Source organism: Crocuta crocuta, unplaced genomic scaffold, assembly GCF_008692635.1.
Source record: "Crocuta crocuta isolate KB4526 unplaced genomic scaffold, BGI_CrCroc_1.0 scaffold698, whole genome shotgun sequence".
Lineage (NCBI taxonomy): Eukaryota > Metazoa > Chordata > Mammalia > Carnivora > Hyaenidae > Crocuta > Crocuta crocuta.
In genome coordinates, this window is record NW_027530855.1 from 1,226,878 (window position 1) to 1,242,595 (window position 15,718).

The window sequence follows — 15,718 nt, forward strand, 5'->3', positions numbered from 1 at the left end:
TGTGCCTCAGGGAGAAACAGTCCCCAGAGACGAGACAAGCCAGTACACACCATTACACAAATGGGAACCCGGGATGATGTGCCCTCTGGGGGCAGTGACAGGGGATGCGTCGGAGGAACAAACCATTCCGGAAGGTTGGGGTGGTCAGGGAAGGCTTCCCAGGGGAAGAGGGCCCACAGTGGGCCTGCAGGCAGCCACTGCTGGGAGAAGAGCCCAGGACATGGGCCTCTGGATTACTGGACGCTTCCCACTCTCCACAAGGAGTCGACAGGGCGGGTGTGGGACTCACTCTGTTCTGTATGGGCTCTGGGCACTGGGCCGACCTGAGCAGGTCCTGTCCCCTTCATCCTTTCTGTAGTCAGGGGCCCAGCAAGAGCCAGGGGGGGGACCGCCCCTGCTCCCGACTTTTTAGGCCCTCCCTCCCTGCCTCCGGACAGCAGTGTCAGGGCGGAACTCTCTCACACAGGAGGCCCTGGGCCAGGGGCCAAGCCACTGTGACTCTCTCGCTTCCAAGACTCTTGCCAGGTGAATGTGGCTTGAAACCAGTCTCAAGTTCAATTTTAAAGGGAAAAAGATTTTGTCCCAGAGCAGGGCAGGGTGTCTCAAAGAGTAGGGTGCAGGTCACAGGATACCTGCGTGGCAACCACGGGGGGCATCTTTTTCTTTAATACAAGAGCCTCAATTCTAGACTGGTTAGATCTAGAGATTCTGAGGCTACGGGGCCAGAAATGCACATTTTACACAGCACCCCACATGCTCTTTGAAAACCACAGTTGGATGGTATATACTTTTTCTAAACCGCCTTGGCCTTCGCTGCTGCTTTTTCTCCCCCCTCCATCCACTGGAGTCTGGCACCAACCTCCTTGCTCCTTTCTGCGCACCCGGTCCCCCCTCCCTCCCCCCCCAAGCTCCCCGCAAATGGCCAAAGCCACGGTGTGAGGCAATCCCTCTGCCCTTGACCCCTTCCTTTGCGCAGCGAGTGATGGCATTTTTATCTCCCAATGATGAAGTACAGCCTTCAGACGGGGGGCATTTAAGACACAGCACATGCAGCTGGTCGCGGCCACAGCTGCAGGACCCAGAGGCAGACCTTGCTGGCTCAGGAAGGGGGTAGAAGCAACCCTTGAGAGCAGTGGCCACAGCAGCAGTGGCAGCCGCACCGCCACCCCGCCCGTCTCCCACTGCCTGGAAACAATGCTCCTGGCGACGTTCAAGCTGTGTGCTGGGAGCTCCTACAGACACGTCCGCAACATGAAGGGTGAGCTCCCGGGCCGCGGGGAGGCCATGTGGCTACGGCGACTGGGGGGCGGGGCCACTCCGCGCTCAGCTCACTGTGCCTCTTGCCTGGTGAGCAGGTGAGCAAGTCTCTAACCTTCTGGACCTCCCTTTTCCCATGTGAACCATTGACCTGGATACTTAGATGCCTATGTCCCTTCTGGATTCTGTCACTTGTGCTGTCCTCTCTGGGGCTCCAATCGTTCTTAAATTCTTCCTGACTTTGCCTGGATTGGCACCAAGGGCGCCAGGAGTCATAGCCACAGTGGCCGGGGTGGGAGCAGTGTTGGCAAACCTGAGACATCACGGGCAGGGAAGGGGTGGGGAAGAAAAAGAAAGCGGGGAAGGCTCAGAGGAGCAAGGTAAAGAGAGAAAGTGAGTGCAGCAGGAAGTCTCGCTACCATCCTACCAGGAGGCAGAGCTAGTTAAGGAAGTCAGCTTTGATAGAGCTAATCAGGAGCCAAGATCCTTTGAGTCAGTCCCCTGCAGTCATTGAAGGGTACACAAACCAATCTAAAGTCCTTTCCAATTACCCTGGATTGAACTGGCTTCCATTGTTTATTTTTAATTTATTTATTTTGAGAGAAAGAGAGAGAGCAGGCACGCGACCAGGAGAGAGGCAGAGGAGAGAGAGAACCCCAAGCAGGCCCTGCACTGTCAGCATGGATCCCAGTGCAGGGCTTGAACTCACTGTGAGATCATGACCTGAGCCAAAACCAAAACTGACTGAGCCACCCAGGCGCCCCTGGCTTCTGTTTAGAAGGAACCCGTGCTTGGAAGACCTGGACCAGCAGTAGAGCTGTTCTCACTAGATCAACAAGACTCCCCTCACTCGGACCCCAGTGGTACACTGAGCAGTCACTCATGCAAAGGACCCCAGCTACTGACAGCCACACAGGCCTCAGGGGCTGGGGGGTCTTTCATTCTCCTTCCACAGAAGGATCTTTCTGGTTGTGTGACGGAGCTTCTCTCCCTTTCAAGAAGGAAACTGCAGCAGGCTCGGGTGCCGCCCCCACCTCCAGGCAGCACCAGGCCTGGCCAGCCCAGCCCAGATGGAAGGCAGGCTCCGGGCGGCCCAAAGGCGGCCTGGTGCAGAGTGACCACCCTGGGTGGAAAGGTGACCTGGCTCTCGTTCAGATCCCACTAGGGATCTTTGTTCCTGAGCAAGTCACCTCCCTCTCCATGTGTTTCCTCATCTGTGCCAAAATGAAGGGGTGAGACCATCTCGCTCTAAGGGGATTCCTCTGTCCAACGCAACAATATCCCCCCCTCTCGGCAGGGCTGAGGCACCAAGCTGTGCTCGCCATCGGCCAGGAGCTGAATCGGAGGGCACTGGGGGGCCCGACCCCGGGGGCGTGGATTAACCAGGTTCGGCGTCGGAGTTCTCTGCTTGGTAAGTGGCTGATGCTTCTAGGCTTGTGCCAGTGGTAGGAGCTTGTGTACACCACTCCGTGCACAACCCCACGTCCCCCTTACTAGCCCTAAGCTGCCCTTTCTCACTCACTTTGAGGGGGTGGGACCGAGGTTCCTCAAGGCCACACCCCCTGTCGGCTGTAGCTGTGTGTCAGGCTCTATGACTTTGGTCTTGGCTCTTCAGAGTAAAGAGCAGATCCAGACTGAACGGATGGAAGCGGGGGAGGAGGGAGGCTAAGGAACCGGAAGCAAGCTCGGTCTCTCGTGGGCTGTGTATCCAGGTTCTCGGCTGGAAGACACTCTCTACAGCGACCAGGAGCTGGCCTATATCCAGCAGGGAGAGGAGGCCATGCAGAAGGCCCTGGGCATCCTCAGCAGCCAGGAGGGCTGGAAGAAGGAGAACCAGCAGGTGAGGGTGGTCCTCGAACCCAAGTGCCTCACTGGGCACGTTGCCCTGTGGCCCACTGCCATCCTCAAGGCCATTCTCCCAATTCGCGCCTCATGCGGCAAGTGGTTTTCACCTGAATATTCTCCTTTCTCAAGAATACATCCTCAGGAGCGCCTGGGTGGCTCAGTCAGTTAAGCGTCTGACTTTAGCTCAGGTCATGATCTCACGGTTCGTGGGTTCGAGCCCCACATCGGGCTCTGTGCTGACAGCTAGCTCAGAGCCTGGAGGCTGTCTTCAGATTCTGTGTCTCCCTCTCTCTCTGACCCTCCCCTGCTCATGCTGTCTCTCTCTCTCTCTCAGAAATAAATAAAATATTTAAAAAAAAAAGAATACATCCTCAGATGCTCCCTTCCCCCATCAAAGACGCCCTGGACACTTGTGCTTGCGAAGCACTGTGCCCGTGTCCTTCGTTACTCTCCCAACACACCGTACGCCCAACTTGGCAGAGACCATGCACTAGGGGTTCTGCAGGCATTGGAGGCCTCGCCACCCTGGGTCAGAAGTGCCTGTGTGGGGGTGCAGTTCTGGTGTCTCCCGCCCTCTTCATGGCTGAGTTTGCCGGAGTGATCGGGGCTTGGCCGCAACAGGACTGGGCGAGAATACAAATGGCCCAAGGCCGCCTGGGGTTCAAGCTCCCGAGCACTGTGCCCCAACTGGGAGCCAGTAACAAGGCGCATGTTCAAGGCCAATGGCTCTATTGAGTGACTCTGGTGACTCTACCTTCACCAAAAATCCTGTGTGCTGCCCAATGCCCAAAGTTCAGGTAAACAAACCCTCTTCTCAAGTTCTGAGTTAGCAGACTACTAGTCTGGGAGTCTGGAAATCTGGGATCTAGGCCCTGCAGTGCCCTAAAGGTCTCAGAGCCTATATCCTTCTGGTGTAAAATGAGATACTGGACCAAAAATATCTTTAAGATCCCACCCAACACTGTGCATATGTAATGAGCTGGGTGTAGACCAGACTTTCCCACTTCCAATTTTGTTTTGCTCAGGAAATTTGAGCTAATGAGGTCAAGTAAGGGCCTTTTCGGTTGGACCTCTCCACATTTACCACCAAGAAGAAAAGGTCCAGAAGCAGGCAGGTTGCGTCTCAAGGCTTCAGCAGATGTAGGAGGCTCGTGGCGGGAAAGATGACCAATTGTCTTAGAAGTAATCTTAGGCTTCCTCGTGCTTAGTTCTTTGTGCCGTTCCCCTTCCTGCCTTGCCTGTCACTGCCTGCGTGCCCTAGGCTAGGAATATTTCTCTCTAACCTTATCCTGGAGTTCCATTTTTCTCCTCCACAGGCGAATGGGGACACGGTACTGAGTAAAGTGGTCCCCGACATGGGCAAGGTGTTCCGGTTGGAGGTGGTGGTGGACCAGCCCATGGAGAGGCTTTACGAAGAGCTTGTGGAGCGCATGGAAGCGATGGGAGAGTGGAACCCGAATGTCAAGGAGATCAAGGTGAGGAGAGTCCACGCGTGGTGGCAGGAACCCGTGGGAGCCCAGTCTGAAAGGTGTGCCTAAGAGGCTGCAAGCCGTGGGTGGTGCCTGAGCATCAGCACTGGCTAATGACTTGGGCTCCCTGTGGCCCGGCAGGTCCTGCAGAAGATTGGGAAGGATACAGTCATCACCCATGAGTTGGCTGCAGAATCAGCAGGAAACCTCGTGGGGCCCCGGGACTTCGTGAGTGTGCGCTGTGCTAAGCGCCGAGGCTCCACCTGTGTGCTGGCCGGCATGGCCACACACTTCGGGGAGATGCCCGAGCAGAAAGGGGTCATCAGGTAATCTAGGCGATCACCCCACACCTCCCTTCCCTCATGCACGCTTGTGAGCATGTGCCCGCCAAGCGAGGGATGAATCCTCAGCTTCAAGAAACCAGTCCTTGGTCCCTACCTTCAACTGCCTTTTGCACAGAAATATGGAGGAAGACAAGTTTGGCCCTACCGACCTTCCCAGAAAGTTTAAGGACCTTAATCATTTTCTAAAACATGAGGTAGGGCTGAGGTGTAGCGGGTATGCTTAGGTACAACCCTACTGGCGATTAAGATGCAAGCCATGCCTTAGAACATAGGGGCTGTTTCCAAGGGGTCCCACCCATCCCCCCGGACCCTTTCCCTGGCATCCAGCAACTCCAAGCCACCACAGGGGCCCTGCAGGCTCCAGCTCCAGCCAGCTTCTGTTCCGGTGAGCTGGTAACCATGCCAACGGTTATATTTATCACCCTTGACCAAAAACATAGTTCTGGGACTTGGAAAAGTGTGGCTCGTGTAACTAGTCAGCATAAAAGAGAATTCTGCCTTGTCCTTCTGACTTGACTTCTCTTCCTTTGCCAGAGGGGAGCACGGTCCCACTTGCATGGTGCTCCATCCCCTGGCTGGAAGTCCCTCGAAGACCAAACTCACCTGGCTGCTCAGCATTGACCTCAAGGTGAGGGGCACAAGAGATGGCTAGTGGGTAGGTGATGGGGAGGAAAACTGGCTCTTACTCTCCCCCACAGTCCTGCAAGGGACAGGAGAAAGCCTCCATCTTGAGAAACAGACTGTTGGGAGAGGGAAGAGGCCTGAGTATCGGCCTGCTATCCCATCATCTCCAAAGACTACAATAGCTCCCTTCTACCTCAGACAAAATTTCAACTCTGTAGTTGCCAGTTTGGAAAGAAGGAAAGTTAGTTAGGCCCCCAAAGGTAGGGTTGCCAGCTCAGGGGCACACCACTGACCTTTGTCTTGACAAAGTTCTGTGCTCCTTACACTGCCATGACACAGCAGGGCAGTAAGGCAGTCCTCCTCGTCAACTCCAAGGTCGCACCTACAAGCAGAGCTGGAAGACCAGGCCCCAAGCAATCCATGTTTGTGATAGGGTACAGACGTGCCTACAGTGGAGCATCTCCCACAAGATGGCCGAATTCTTCTATCTTCTACTCTAGGGATGGCTGCCGAAGACTGTCATCAACCAGGTCTTATCGCAGACCCAGGTGGACTTCGCCAACCACCTGCGCAAGCGCCTGGAGGCCAGCCCTGCTCCCAATGGGTGTTAAGGACCAGCCTGTGCTTCCCACTGTTCCCGGCTGCGCTGGCTTGCCTGCTAATCAGGGAGATCCCTGCCAGAAGCCTACAAGTCTGTTTAAAATCTTCATCCGGGGACTGGGGAACGGGGCTGGGGTGTACTTAGAGTAGGATGCTGGGACTGGCAAAATTTTAGGACCAAGAAAGTGGGGACAGAGCTGTTAAGAGAAAGAGCTTTCTAACTCGATTCAAGGATTAGCTGTGAAATGAAGGTGAAGGGCTCCAACATATTTGTAAAACTTCCTTCTGGGCTCTTACACATCTATTTAAAAACATCTTTATAAAATGGCTACTAGCTGACACAGGGCAGAGGGTGCGAAGTACAGGGACCAGGACCTCATGCTTGAGGGGCTCAAGAGCTCCATTCCCTGCAGGCAGTGTGTGTGGGGCTTCACAAAGGGACTCAGGCAACCCTCTGCTCCTCTACCAAAATGGAAGAGCACTGCACCAAAGACCAAGCAACTCCCCACAGCAGATGCATTCTAGAAATGTAGTCTATGTTTTCTTGATTGAAAAAAATACAAAATGAATTCAACTAGTTACCCTACTTCTTCCATGAGCACCAGTCAGAATAAAGAGTCGTAATTAAGACACAACCTTCAGTCTGCACCTGTTTAAAAATTCTACTCTTAAAAAAAAAAAAATCATTCTAGTAAATTGCAACTTCATGTCAAAGGAGTCCTGGACAAAGATTTTAATTAAACTAGATCCATTACCTCATTAAAAGGAGAAACTGCTGGGGACATAGGTCACTCAATTATTTAGAATCTGTTGCCAGGATCTTGCACAAATATTTAATTTCCATAATAAGCACATGCCTAAAAAAATTTTTTAAAGTTTATGAAGAGAGAGAGAACAGGAGTGGCAGAGAGAGAATCCCAAGCAGACTCCACACTGTCAGCACAGAGCCTGATGTGGGGCTTGAACTCACAGACTGCAAGATCATGACCTGGGGTATCAATAGTCGGATGCTTAACCGTCAGAACTACCCAAGTGCTTTAAGCCTAAATCAACTCTTACAAGGACTCTAGAGCTGGTAGCTGACAGGCACTGCAAGATGAAGAAGATGGCTGAGGATTGTTATTTATAGAATTAGAAGACAGGACAGTACCAAATGAGAGAATAAATGCTATTACTGAGATAAAGTTAAACAAAAACAAATTTTATTTTTTTCCTTTCTGTGAATGTTGACACCTAACAAGGGAACCAAATCTTTAAGGTTTACTTATTTATTTTGAGAGAGAGGGAGACTCCCAAGCAGGCTGGGCACTGTGAGGGCAGAGGCTGACACGGGCCCCAAACTCACAAGCTGCAAGATCATGACCTGAACCGAAGTTTACACTTTACCTACTGAGCCACCCAGGCACCTTGGGAACCGAATCTTTAGTTTAGAGTCAATTATATCTGCTGCCAGCTTGGCTCGGGGCTGCCAACTTTGCGGCTTTTAACAGGTCAGTGTTATATACTATTTTGAGAGAAGGCCAAAAGAGGGAATATGGTGAGAGCAAGTCCCTCTTTCAAGATTCAGAGACTTTAATGCTTTCAAAATATAAACTGGGCTGGGATTACTTTGCTGAGAAGTGTGAGGAGGATGAAAAGCCAGCCATTCTAAGTTGTAACAGCACTGATGATTTAAACTGTCCGGAAACAGCTTCAGCTTATTAATTAAACAGATTAGCAGTTGTGGGAATGCTAATATTTATGGAGGTATTGAAATATATCTGATAGAAGTGTTTATTATTTATTCTTGTCTCATAGTCTATTTTTTAGCACGGGATCAAATTATGGTTTACCAGGGAACTTCAGAGGGAGAGGGGATAGCTGTAGGCTTTCTAGAACAAATTATCCTTCACTCCCAGCTAAGGGAAAATGACTGTCTAAAGATATGTAAAGCAATACACACTCTGGTTTCAAAAACGAGCAGGCTGAAAGCAAAGAAATGGGCTTTCTCGCCACACACCAGTTTGGAGCTCGATTAAAATCTGCCTTCCTCAAACCGTGCAACTGTGCCTTTGAGGGGGCTGGGAGCCACTTTCCCACTTGTTTAACTTTACGTTGGAATAAAATAAGTGGCCAGGGATGATATGCCCCCTGAGACCATTTTAGAGGACTCCACAGAGAGTGGGCCTTCTGTGAGCCCTTCAAATGAAACCTCTCAACACACACACACACACACACACACACACACACACACACACATTTTGAATATGAAGTATAAACAGGCAACATCATGACTTCTGTAACCTGATTTATGAAGATCCAATGTACAAAAATTTTATCAAATGTAGAGTAGGTGTACAAATAAAATACGTGGTAATTTATGTTACAAAGAATTTTCCTCCAGCTTCCTCTATAGGATGCTACCCTCATTCTCTTAAGAGTTCTTCAAACTCTGATGATCCAGCTTTCTAACCAAGTCTGCCCTTTAAGACCAGCCACGAATAAACAGGTGTCCAGCAGTGACAGGCTGAGCCTTCAGTCTACAATCGCACTGATTCTGTTAGGCTTCCTGTTAAGAGATGTTGAATGGCCAAGACAAATAGGCTGCATGGTTCTTTAGGAGACAAATGTATCAGTCAAAGCTACCATGTTAAGATACCAACAGTCACTTGAAATTTGGGAAATTCCTGGGAGGCTGCATTGTCACTGACATATTAAAAAGTGGAACAGAAGGGGCACCTGGGTGGCTCAGTCGGTTAAGCATCCGACTTCAGCTCAGGTCATGATCTCCCAGTTCATGGGTTCGAGGCCCACATTGGGCTGTGCTGACAGCTCAGAGCGTGGAACCTGCTTCAGATTCCGTATCTCCTTCTCTCTCAGACCCTCCCCTGCTCACGCTGTCTCTCTCTCTCAGAAATAAACATTTAAAAAAAAAAAATTAAAAAGGGGAACAGGGAAGCCATAAAGGGAGCTCAAGGGAAGGCTCATTCTTACATTCCAGTTTTTAGTATTCGGAATCATCACGTATTAAGAAGGGGAGTAAGGCAGGAAAACAATGTGCACACATTAGCACACACGCTCAAGGGAAATGCTGGAGGGACACCATTAACCCTTTTAAGCTCTTGTTCATCTCCATGAGGTGACTTTCACAGGAGAAAGAGGGTGGCTGAGCTGGTCAGGGAGAATGGAAGCAGGAGAGGGGTTGGGATAGAGCCAGACACGCGCCTCCTCCCCCAGTGCTGGCTCCCTTCCTCAGACTGCCCACACCGCTACCCCTGTCACCCAGAGGAACCCTCCCTGCAAGGGAAGCAGATGCCACACACACTTGAAGACAGGTTTTATTTGGGAAGAGTTTCTAATTGTTAAAGCTGCAAGCAAGTTCTTTTTTTCACGATTACAGTTCTAGATACCTAGTAGTTTCAGAGACCCCCATGTTCAAAACTACTTCAAAAGGAATAAAAGCCCACAGCAAAAGGAAAGACCTTTTAGCCCTGGAATGTACAGCACTGATTTCAGCTGTTCTCAGAAACAGGCCTACTACTTCCTTGGAAATCAGACGGGATGGAGTCAATGCCACAAAAGGAAAGGTCTTTAAATAAGTTAGCTCCTTGGATGAGATCATTCACTCGTTAGAAAATACAGGAAGGTAACGAGTCCCAGTTGGTGGGATGCGTGGCACAGCACCAGTTCANTTGGCATGTGGCACACGAAACAGAAGCAGTCACCAGAAGTGGGGAGAGTGCTGAAAAGCAGGGGAGTCTCGCCCAGTCTCACCCACACGTTTAAGCTGTTAACAGCACAGGCTGTGCCCTGTGGTATCTTTGGGAGAATGTTTGCAACAGTTAAAAAAACAAAAACAGGTCCCCCCTCCCCAATCCATTCCCCAGCAGGTCCTTGTCTGCAAAGAAAGAGGGACCTGGTCAGGGCTCCCATGGCGGACTCCGCCTCCCATCCACTTCTGTTTCCACATGATATAGGACATCAGCCAGGGTATGCTCCACCACAGCGCCCCAGCCCATGTCACTCATCTGCGGGAGGAGCAAGAAACAGAAAGGAGGTGATCAGAATCACTAGGGCAAGACGGAACAGAGATACCGAGGAGGCGCTGTGAATGTTACTCACAGGGCGGTAAGTGAGATCCTTTGGAGGATACTTGAAGCACGGTCCAAAGTTAATGGAAACCTGGGATAGTTCAATTCAAGCAGACAGGAGAAAACAGAAAACGAGTGAAAAAAAGTTTAACGTGACATGGGAACTTTCTGTTTTTAAATGTAGCTATGATATTCAGGGTATAAGTGGAACATATGATATAGATTACCAGTGCTAAAGGTGGTCAACACCCTAATGTCCATCAAAAATTAGGTAAATAAAATACTTTTGTTGATTTTGTTTATAACCTGAAGACTTCCTTATTTTACTTAAATGGGTGTTTACTGAGAGACTAAAAATACATGGAAATTTCCAGATATTACCTTTTCCAATTGCTTAAAAAAAGACAACAGAAAAACCCACAATAGGATCTGATTATAGTCCCCTTCATACTGGATCATATTAAATAACACCAAGCTGACCCCGCATGTAGATACGTCACATCCTTTACACTGAACAATGACATTTACCGTACAGCACATTCAAAGTCAAAGTGTGGATGGGGCACCTGGGTGGCTCAGTCAGTTAAGCATCTGACTTTGGCTCAGGTCATGATCTCGCGGTTCGCGGGGTTGAGCACCACATCGGGCTCTGTGCTGACAGCTAGCTCAGAGCCTGGAGGCTGCTTCAGATTCTGTGTCTCCCTCTCTCTCTGTCCCTTCCATGCTCACACTGTCTCTCTCTCTCTCTCAGAAATAAATAAAAAACATTAAAACAAAACAAAACAAAACCAAAGTCAAAGTGTAGAGCACCCTAATTGCGCAATCTTTTAACTATCCAAGCAAATACTTCCTACGACACCCAACTGATTTTGGAACAATCAGTAACAACAGGAACACATTCCCGTGTCACTCTTAGGCTACTCAGTTTTCTTTCTAGAATTCACATCAATGGTCATCAATTACAACCATTTGCCTATTTCCCTCAAGCTCCATTCACAGGATGAACAGATGATACATACCGTGCAACTCTTATAGAGTGAGATGGCCGGAAAGTAAACCCCTTCAAAAATATCTTTGTAGGCCACACCTTGATTGACACCGTTTTTATAAAATATTATCTGAAACAAAAACCATGGTTTTACTTGAGAATTTAACAAAAGAACAAGCAAACTGAAGAACTCACTTGGAGAACCCTTTAGAAGTACCGCCACCGCGCCGGTAACAATGTCTTCTAAGAACAGCATACAGCTGGGGTAGTAACACCGTCTTCTTACATTTTTAGTGTATTTACACGCACTATTCTAGCAGGTCTTTAGGTTTTTCAGAGCAGATTTACATGCACCACATAAATGGTGGTCTTTAGGCTTATTTGCTTTGGAATTCCTACGTTACATGTACCAAAGCATTCTACTTTCTATTATTGGTCACACTGTCTGCTTAAAAAGCGACTGGTCTTCCACCACGTCTCAGAACCACACCTCCTTACGCCTACTTATCGTCCCCTTCCCTTGCATCAGATTCTCACTTCTGCATTTCTATTTTGAAAATCTCTTCAGATCTTTCAAGCCTCTGAATCCTCACTTTCTTTGTCCTTTCTCTCTGGAAATTGTTCTGAATATCCTCTCTCAGTCACTACGTATGGACTTCAGAAAAGACTCCTTTTTCTCAAGGAACTTTCTCTGCCTGTTCTTCCTAGCAGAGCGGTCTTGTCCCGCTCTGGCTATATTATCTTTCGGTCCATTAACTGTTTCCCTTTACTATTTTCTCCCCTAAAAACAACTGGAACCCTACTTTATTTTCTCCTACATTAGCTGCTATTTCTGTCTCAGGTAGCGATCACAGCATTTTTAGGGAACAGTGTTTCCAGCTCAAAATTTTCTTCCACCCCTTCTATTTTTGGCTAGTCTGTATTTTGGTAGGACTTTGGGCAGATGTGGTTCCAACAACCTCAGAAAGGGGAAGGAGGGAAAGTTCTAGAGGAACTGAATGAGCCATTACAGCTCCTGTCACCTCTGGGTCACACAGCAAGGTCCCCTCTTCTATGCAGTGTTCCTCCCTCTGTACTGGATACTTCCTCTGAGTAGAAGAAATAACTCTGACTTGCTTCCTCAATCGCATATGATCTCCTTATTCGGCTGCTGCTTTTACCCTTTTCACTGTGGACTGTCCCTAAAAGAACACTGGTCACCCCACCGAGAGCGGCACGGCGCCACAAAAGAGCCATCCGGCCCCACGATCGCGGTAGCAGGAGAGGCAGCGCGTTCCGCGGCTGGGAGCTCTCACCGCACAGACCCCTCCAGTCCCTTCTGGGCCTCACTTTCCTCGCTCTTATAATGAGGGGCTTGGTCCCAATCTTCAAAGTCTTCTAGTTCTGACATTTTTATGATCATGACTCACCAACTCACCTCACTATGGGGAGTCTGCTTTAGGCTCTTCTCTGCTTTATCCACAAAGTCTTTCTCCTCAAAATACAAATAACTCTTGAACTTTATCAAAGCCTTGAAAGCCAAGAGAGAAAGGGGAAAGAAAGGGAGAAAAAAGGAACATTGAAGCATCAGCTACATCATCATTAAAAAACAAAAACAAAAACAAAAGCCAGATACATACAAATAGCACCGAGTCCTTGTGTTTTACAACAGTAATTAAAAATCTATGTAGGGTTAGCTTTGCTAGATTTTAAACAACTGTGCTTCTTAAAAAGTACCAGAGGCGCATACCTGTTAAACATTTTCAAAACAGGCCTTCACTAAGATTTATGAGGAAATATATACACATATGTATATACTTTCACCACAACAAAAATACCTATTAAGTTAAAATTAATTCACAGTCCCTCCCCGTTCCCCCAGTAATCTCAGTGAGTGAAGAAATGACAAGTTTACTGGGCCTAAAATCTCCTATTCAAAAAAACATTTTTTTTGAGGGCCAATTCCTTCCTTCCCAGTTCCCTACCTGTTTCTCCTATAGGTGGTCGCTGGGTCACCCCTTCCTTGCTGGTTCCCAAGAGCTAACTATTCACTCCCAGGGAGATACAGGACATTAATTTTTTTTAATTTTAATCCCTAGCACATACATATATTCAGTAAAAAAAAAAATCAAATCAAGAGACCTACAAGAACATGAAATGAAAAATATTTCTCCTCTTCTACCCATGTCCCTCAATACTCAGTTTCCCTTTGCCAAAAGGGATCTCTGCTCCAGTGTCCTTGTATCCTTCCAGAAGTCTAGGCATATTAAAATCTTCAAAATGAAAATCAAATGAAAAAGCCTACACCAGACAAAAAAACAAAGAAGCAAAAAGGACCAATACCACCCAATTTAAAGACCTACTCTAAAACTACAGTAACTAAGACAGTGTGGTACCAGCATAAAGGTCAATGAATAGATCAATGGACTAGAGAGCCCCAAAACTAAGTGTCTGCATTTTACTTATAAAATCATATGATTTTGGGGCACGTGGGTGGCTCATCTGGTTAAGTGACTGACTTCGGCTCAGGTCATGATCTCATGGTTCATGGGTTCAGGCTCGTTGTCAGGCTCTGTGCTGACAGTGCAGAGCCTGAAGCCTGCTTCGGATTCTGTGTCTTCCTCTCTCTCTGCCCCTCCCCTTTCTCTCTCTCTCTCTTTCTCAAAAATAAACATTTAAAAAAAAAAAAAAAAAAGGCAAAGGAAGACACCCAAAAAAGTCATCTGATTTTCACAAAGGGCACCTAAGAAATCAGGGAAGAACTTTTCAAAAAAGGATACCTATCCATGTGGAAAAAAAAATTAACCTTCATCATCTCTACTTCACACCATATACAAAAAGGAATTCAAGGTGGATCAAAGATCTAAATGTAAAAGCTAAAATCATGTTTTCAAAGGAAAACATGGAAGAATATCTTCACGACTGGGTGGTAGGCAAAGAATTATTAACTCACATAAAGCAATGTAAGTATAAAAGAAAAATTTGACAGACTTGATAAAAATTAAAAACTTCAGTTCATCAGAAGTCACATACTAGGAGAAAAAGAAATTTAAGTCATTTTTTAATGTTTATTCATTTTTGAGAGAGAGAGAAATGAGCAGAGAAGGGGCAGAGGGAGAGGGGGACAGAGGATCCAAAGTGGGCTCTGTGCAGACAGCAGAGAGCTGGATGTGGGGCTCAAACTCAGGAACCGCGACATCATGACCTGAACTGATGTCGGATGCTCAATGGACTGAGCCACCTAGAAGCCCCCAAAAGTCATTTCTAACCAAGGACCATAATCCAGAATATATTAAAAAAACTTCTACAACTCAATAAAAAGATAAAAATCTGATTATTTTAAAAAAGGCAAAATATCTGAAGCAAAACTTTACAAAAGAAAATAGATGAATGGCTAGTAGCACATGAAAACCTGCTCACCATCATTAGTCATCAAATAAATGCTCTTTTTTTTTTTAATTTTTTATTTATTTCTAGGAGAGAGAGAGAGAGCGTGAGCAGGGGAGGGTCAGAGAGTGAGGGAGACACAGACTTCGAAACAGGCTCCAGGCTCTGAGCTGGCAGTCAGCACAGAGCGCAACGCGGGGCTCGAACCCATGAACCGCGAGATCATGACCTAAGTGAAAGTCGGACGCTCAACCGACTAAGCCACCCAGGCGCCCCAAAGAAATGCTCATTTAAACCACAACGGGACACTACTAGGCACCCGCCAAAATGGCTAAAATTAAGTTGACAAACAAATGCTGACAAGGATGTATAGCAACTAAAATGATCTTACATCACAGGTGGGAGTGGAAAGTCTGTCAATTTCTTCTAAATCTAAATCTGTAACTACCCTATGACACAGTAATTCCATTTCTAGGTGCTGACCTAAAGAAATGAAACACGTTTACAAAGACATTTGTACAAGAATGTACATTGCAACTTTATTCATAATAGCCCCAAACGTGAAATAGCCCAAGTATCCATCAATAGGAAAATGGAACCATATAATCCAATAATTCCACTACAGGATATTTTCAAAAGATATATGGACCCTTATATTTAGTGAAGCATTATTTACAATAGCCAAATTATGGAAGTAACCCAAGTATCCAATCACAGATGAATGGGTGAAGGAAATATGGCATATACATACAATGGGATATTAGTCCTAAAAAATAAAATCCTGCCATTTGCAACAACATGAATCGATTTGGAGGGTATAATACTACGTGAAAGAAATCAGTCAGATAAAGACAAATACCGTATGATTTCACTCATATGTGGAATTTAAGACACAAAAGAAATGAACAACAAAGAATAGAGACAAATCCAAAAAGACTCTTAACTCTAGAGAACAAACTGGTGGTCACCAGAGGGCGGGGTGGGGGGAGATGAGGAATGTATGAAATATGTGAAGGGGGAAAGCCAAAAACAAAAAAAGAAATATATGAAGGGGATTAACAGTATACTTATCATGATGAGCACTGAGTAATGTATGGAATTCTTTTTATTTTTAAGTTTGCTTGCCTGTTTGTTTGTTTATTCAGAGAGAGAGTG

General features: G+C 47.2%; 2 protein-coding genes across 4 annotated transcripts in view; one reads left to right on the top strand and one right to left on the bottom strand.

Annotated features, from left to right (window-relative positions):
* The first annotated feature begins 1,072 nt into the window (after positions 1-1,072).
* On the top strand, positions 1,073-7,921 carry STAR (steroidogenic acute regulatory protein). Its single transcript, XM_077769517.1, has 7 exons — positions 1,073-1,258; positions 2,555-2,668; positions 2,970-3,097; positions 4,419-4,577; positions 4,713-4,897; positions 5,450-5,543; positions 6,040-7,921. The coding sequence occupies exons 1-7, from the start codon at positions 1,195-1,197 to the stop codon at positions 6,148-6,150; spliced, it is 855 nt and encodes a 284-aa protein (XP_077625643.1). The 5' UTR covers positions 1,073-1,194; the 3' UTR covers positions 6,151-7,921.
* A 1,895-nt stretch (positions 7,922-9,816) lies between these two features.
* The window catches only part of ASH2L (ASH2 like, histone lysine methyltransferase complex subunit), a 32,290-nt gene continuing 26,388 nt past the window's right edge, over positions 9,817-15,718 (bottom strand). For all 3 annotated transcript variants that reach the window (XM_077769514.1, XM_077769513.1, XM_077769515.1), the window contains 4 exons: positions 12,615-12,707; positions 11,229-11,327; positions 10,241-10,300; positions 9,817-10,146 (listed from right to left, as the gene is read on the bottom strand). In XM_077769514.1, the coding sequence (XP_077625640.1) occupies positions 10,039-10,146; positions 10,241-10,300; positions 11,229-11,327; positions 12,615-12,707 (360 nt within the window). In that variant the 3' untranslated portion in view covers positions 9,817-10,038. The remainder of the gene's footprint in view (positions 10,147-10,240; positions 10,301-11,228; positions 11,328-12,614; positions 12,708-15,718) is intronic.

Bases quoted from the DNA above. Each gene is read 5' to 3' on its own strand.
- STAR (XM_077769517.1), top strand. From the start codon at position 1,195: ATGCTCCTGGCGACGTTCAAGCTGTGTGCTGGGAGCTCCTACAGACAC. The intron at 4,578-4,712 runs GTGAGGAGAGTC...GTGGCCCGGCAG, and splicing joins CGAATGTCAAGGAGATCAAG to GTCCTGCAGAAGATTGGGAA. The intron at 5,544-6,039 runs GTGAGGGGCACA...CTTCTACTCTAG, and splicing joins TGCTCAGCATTGACCTCAAG to GGATGGCTGCCGAAGACTGT.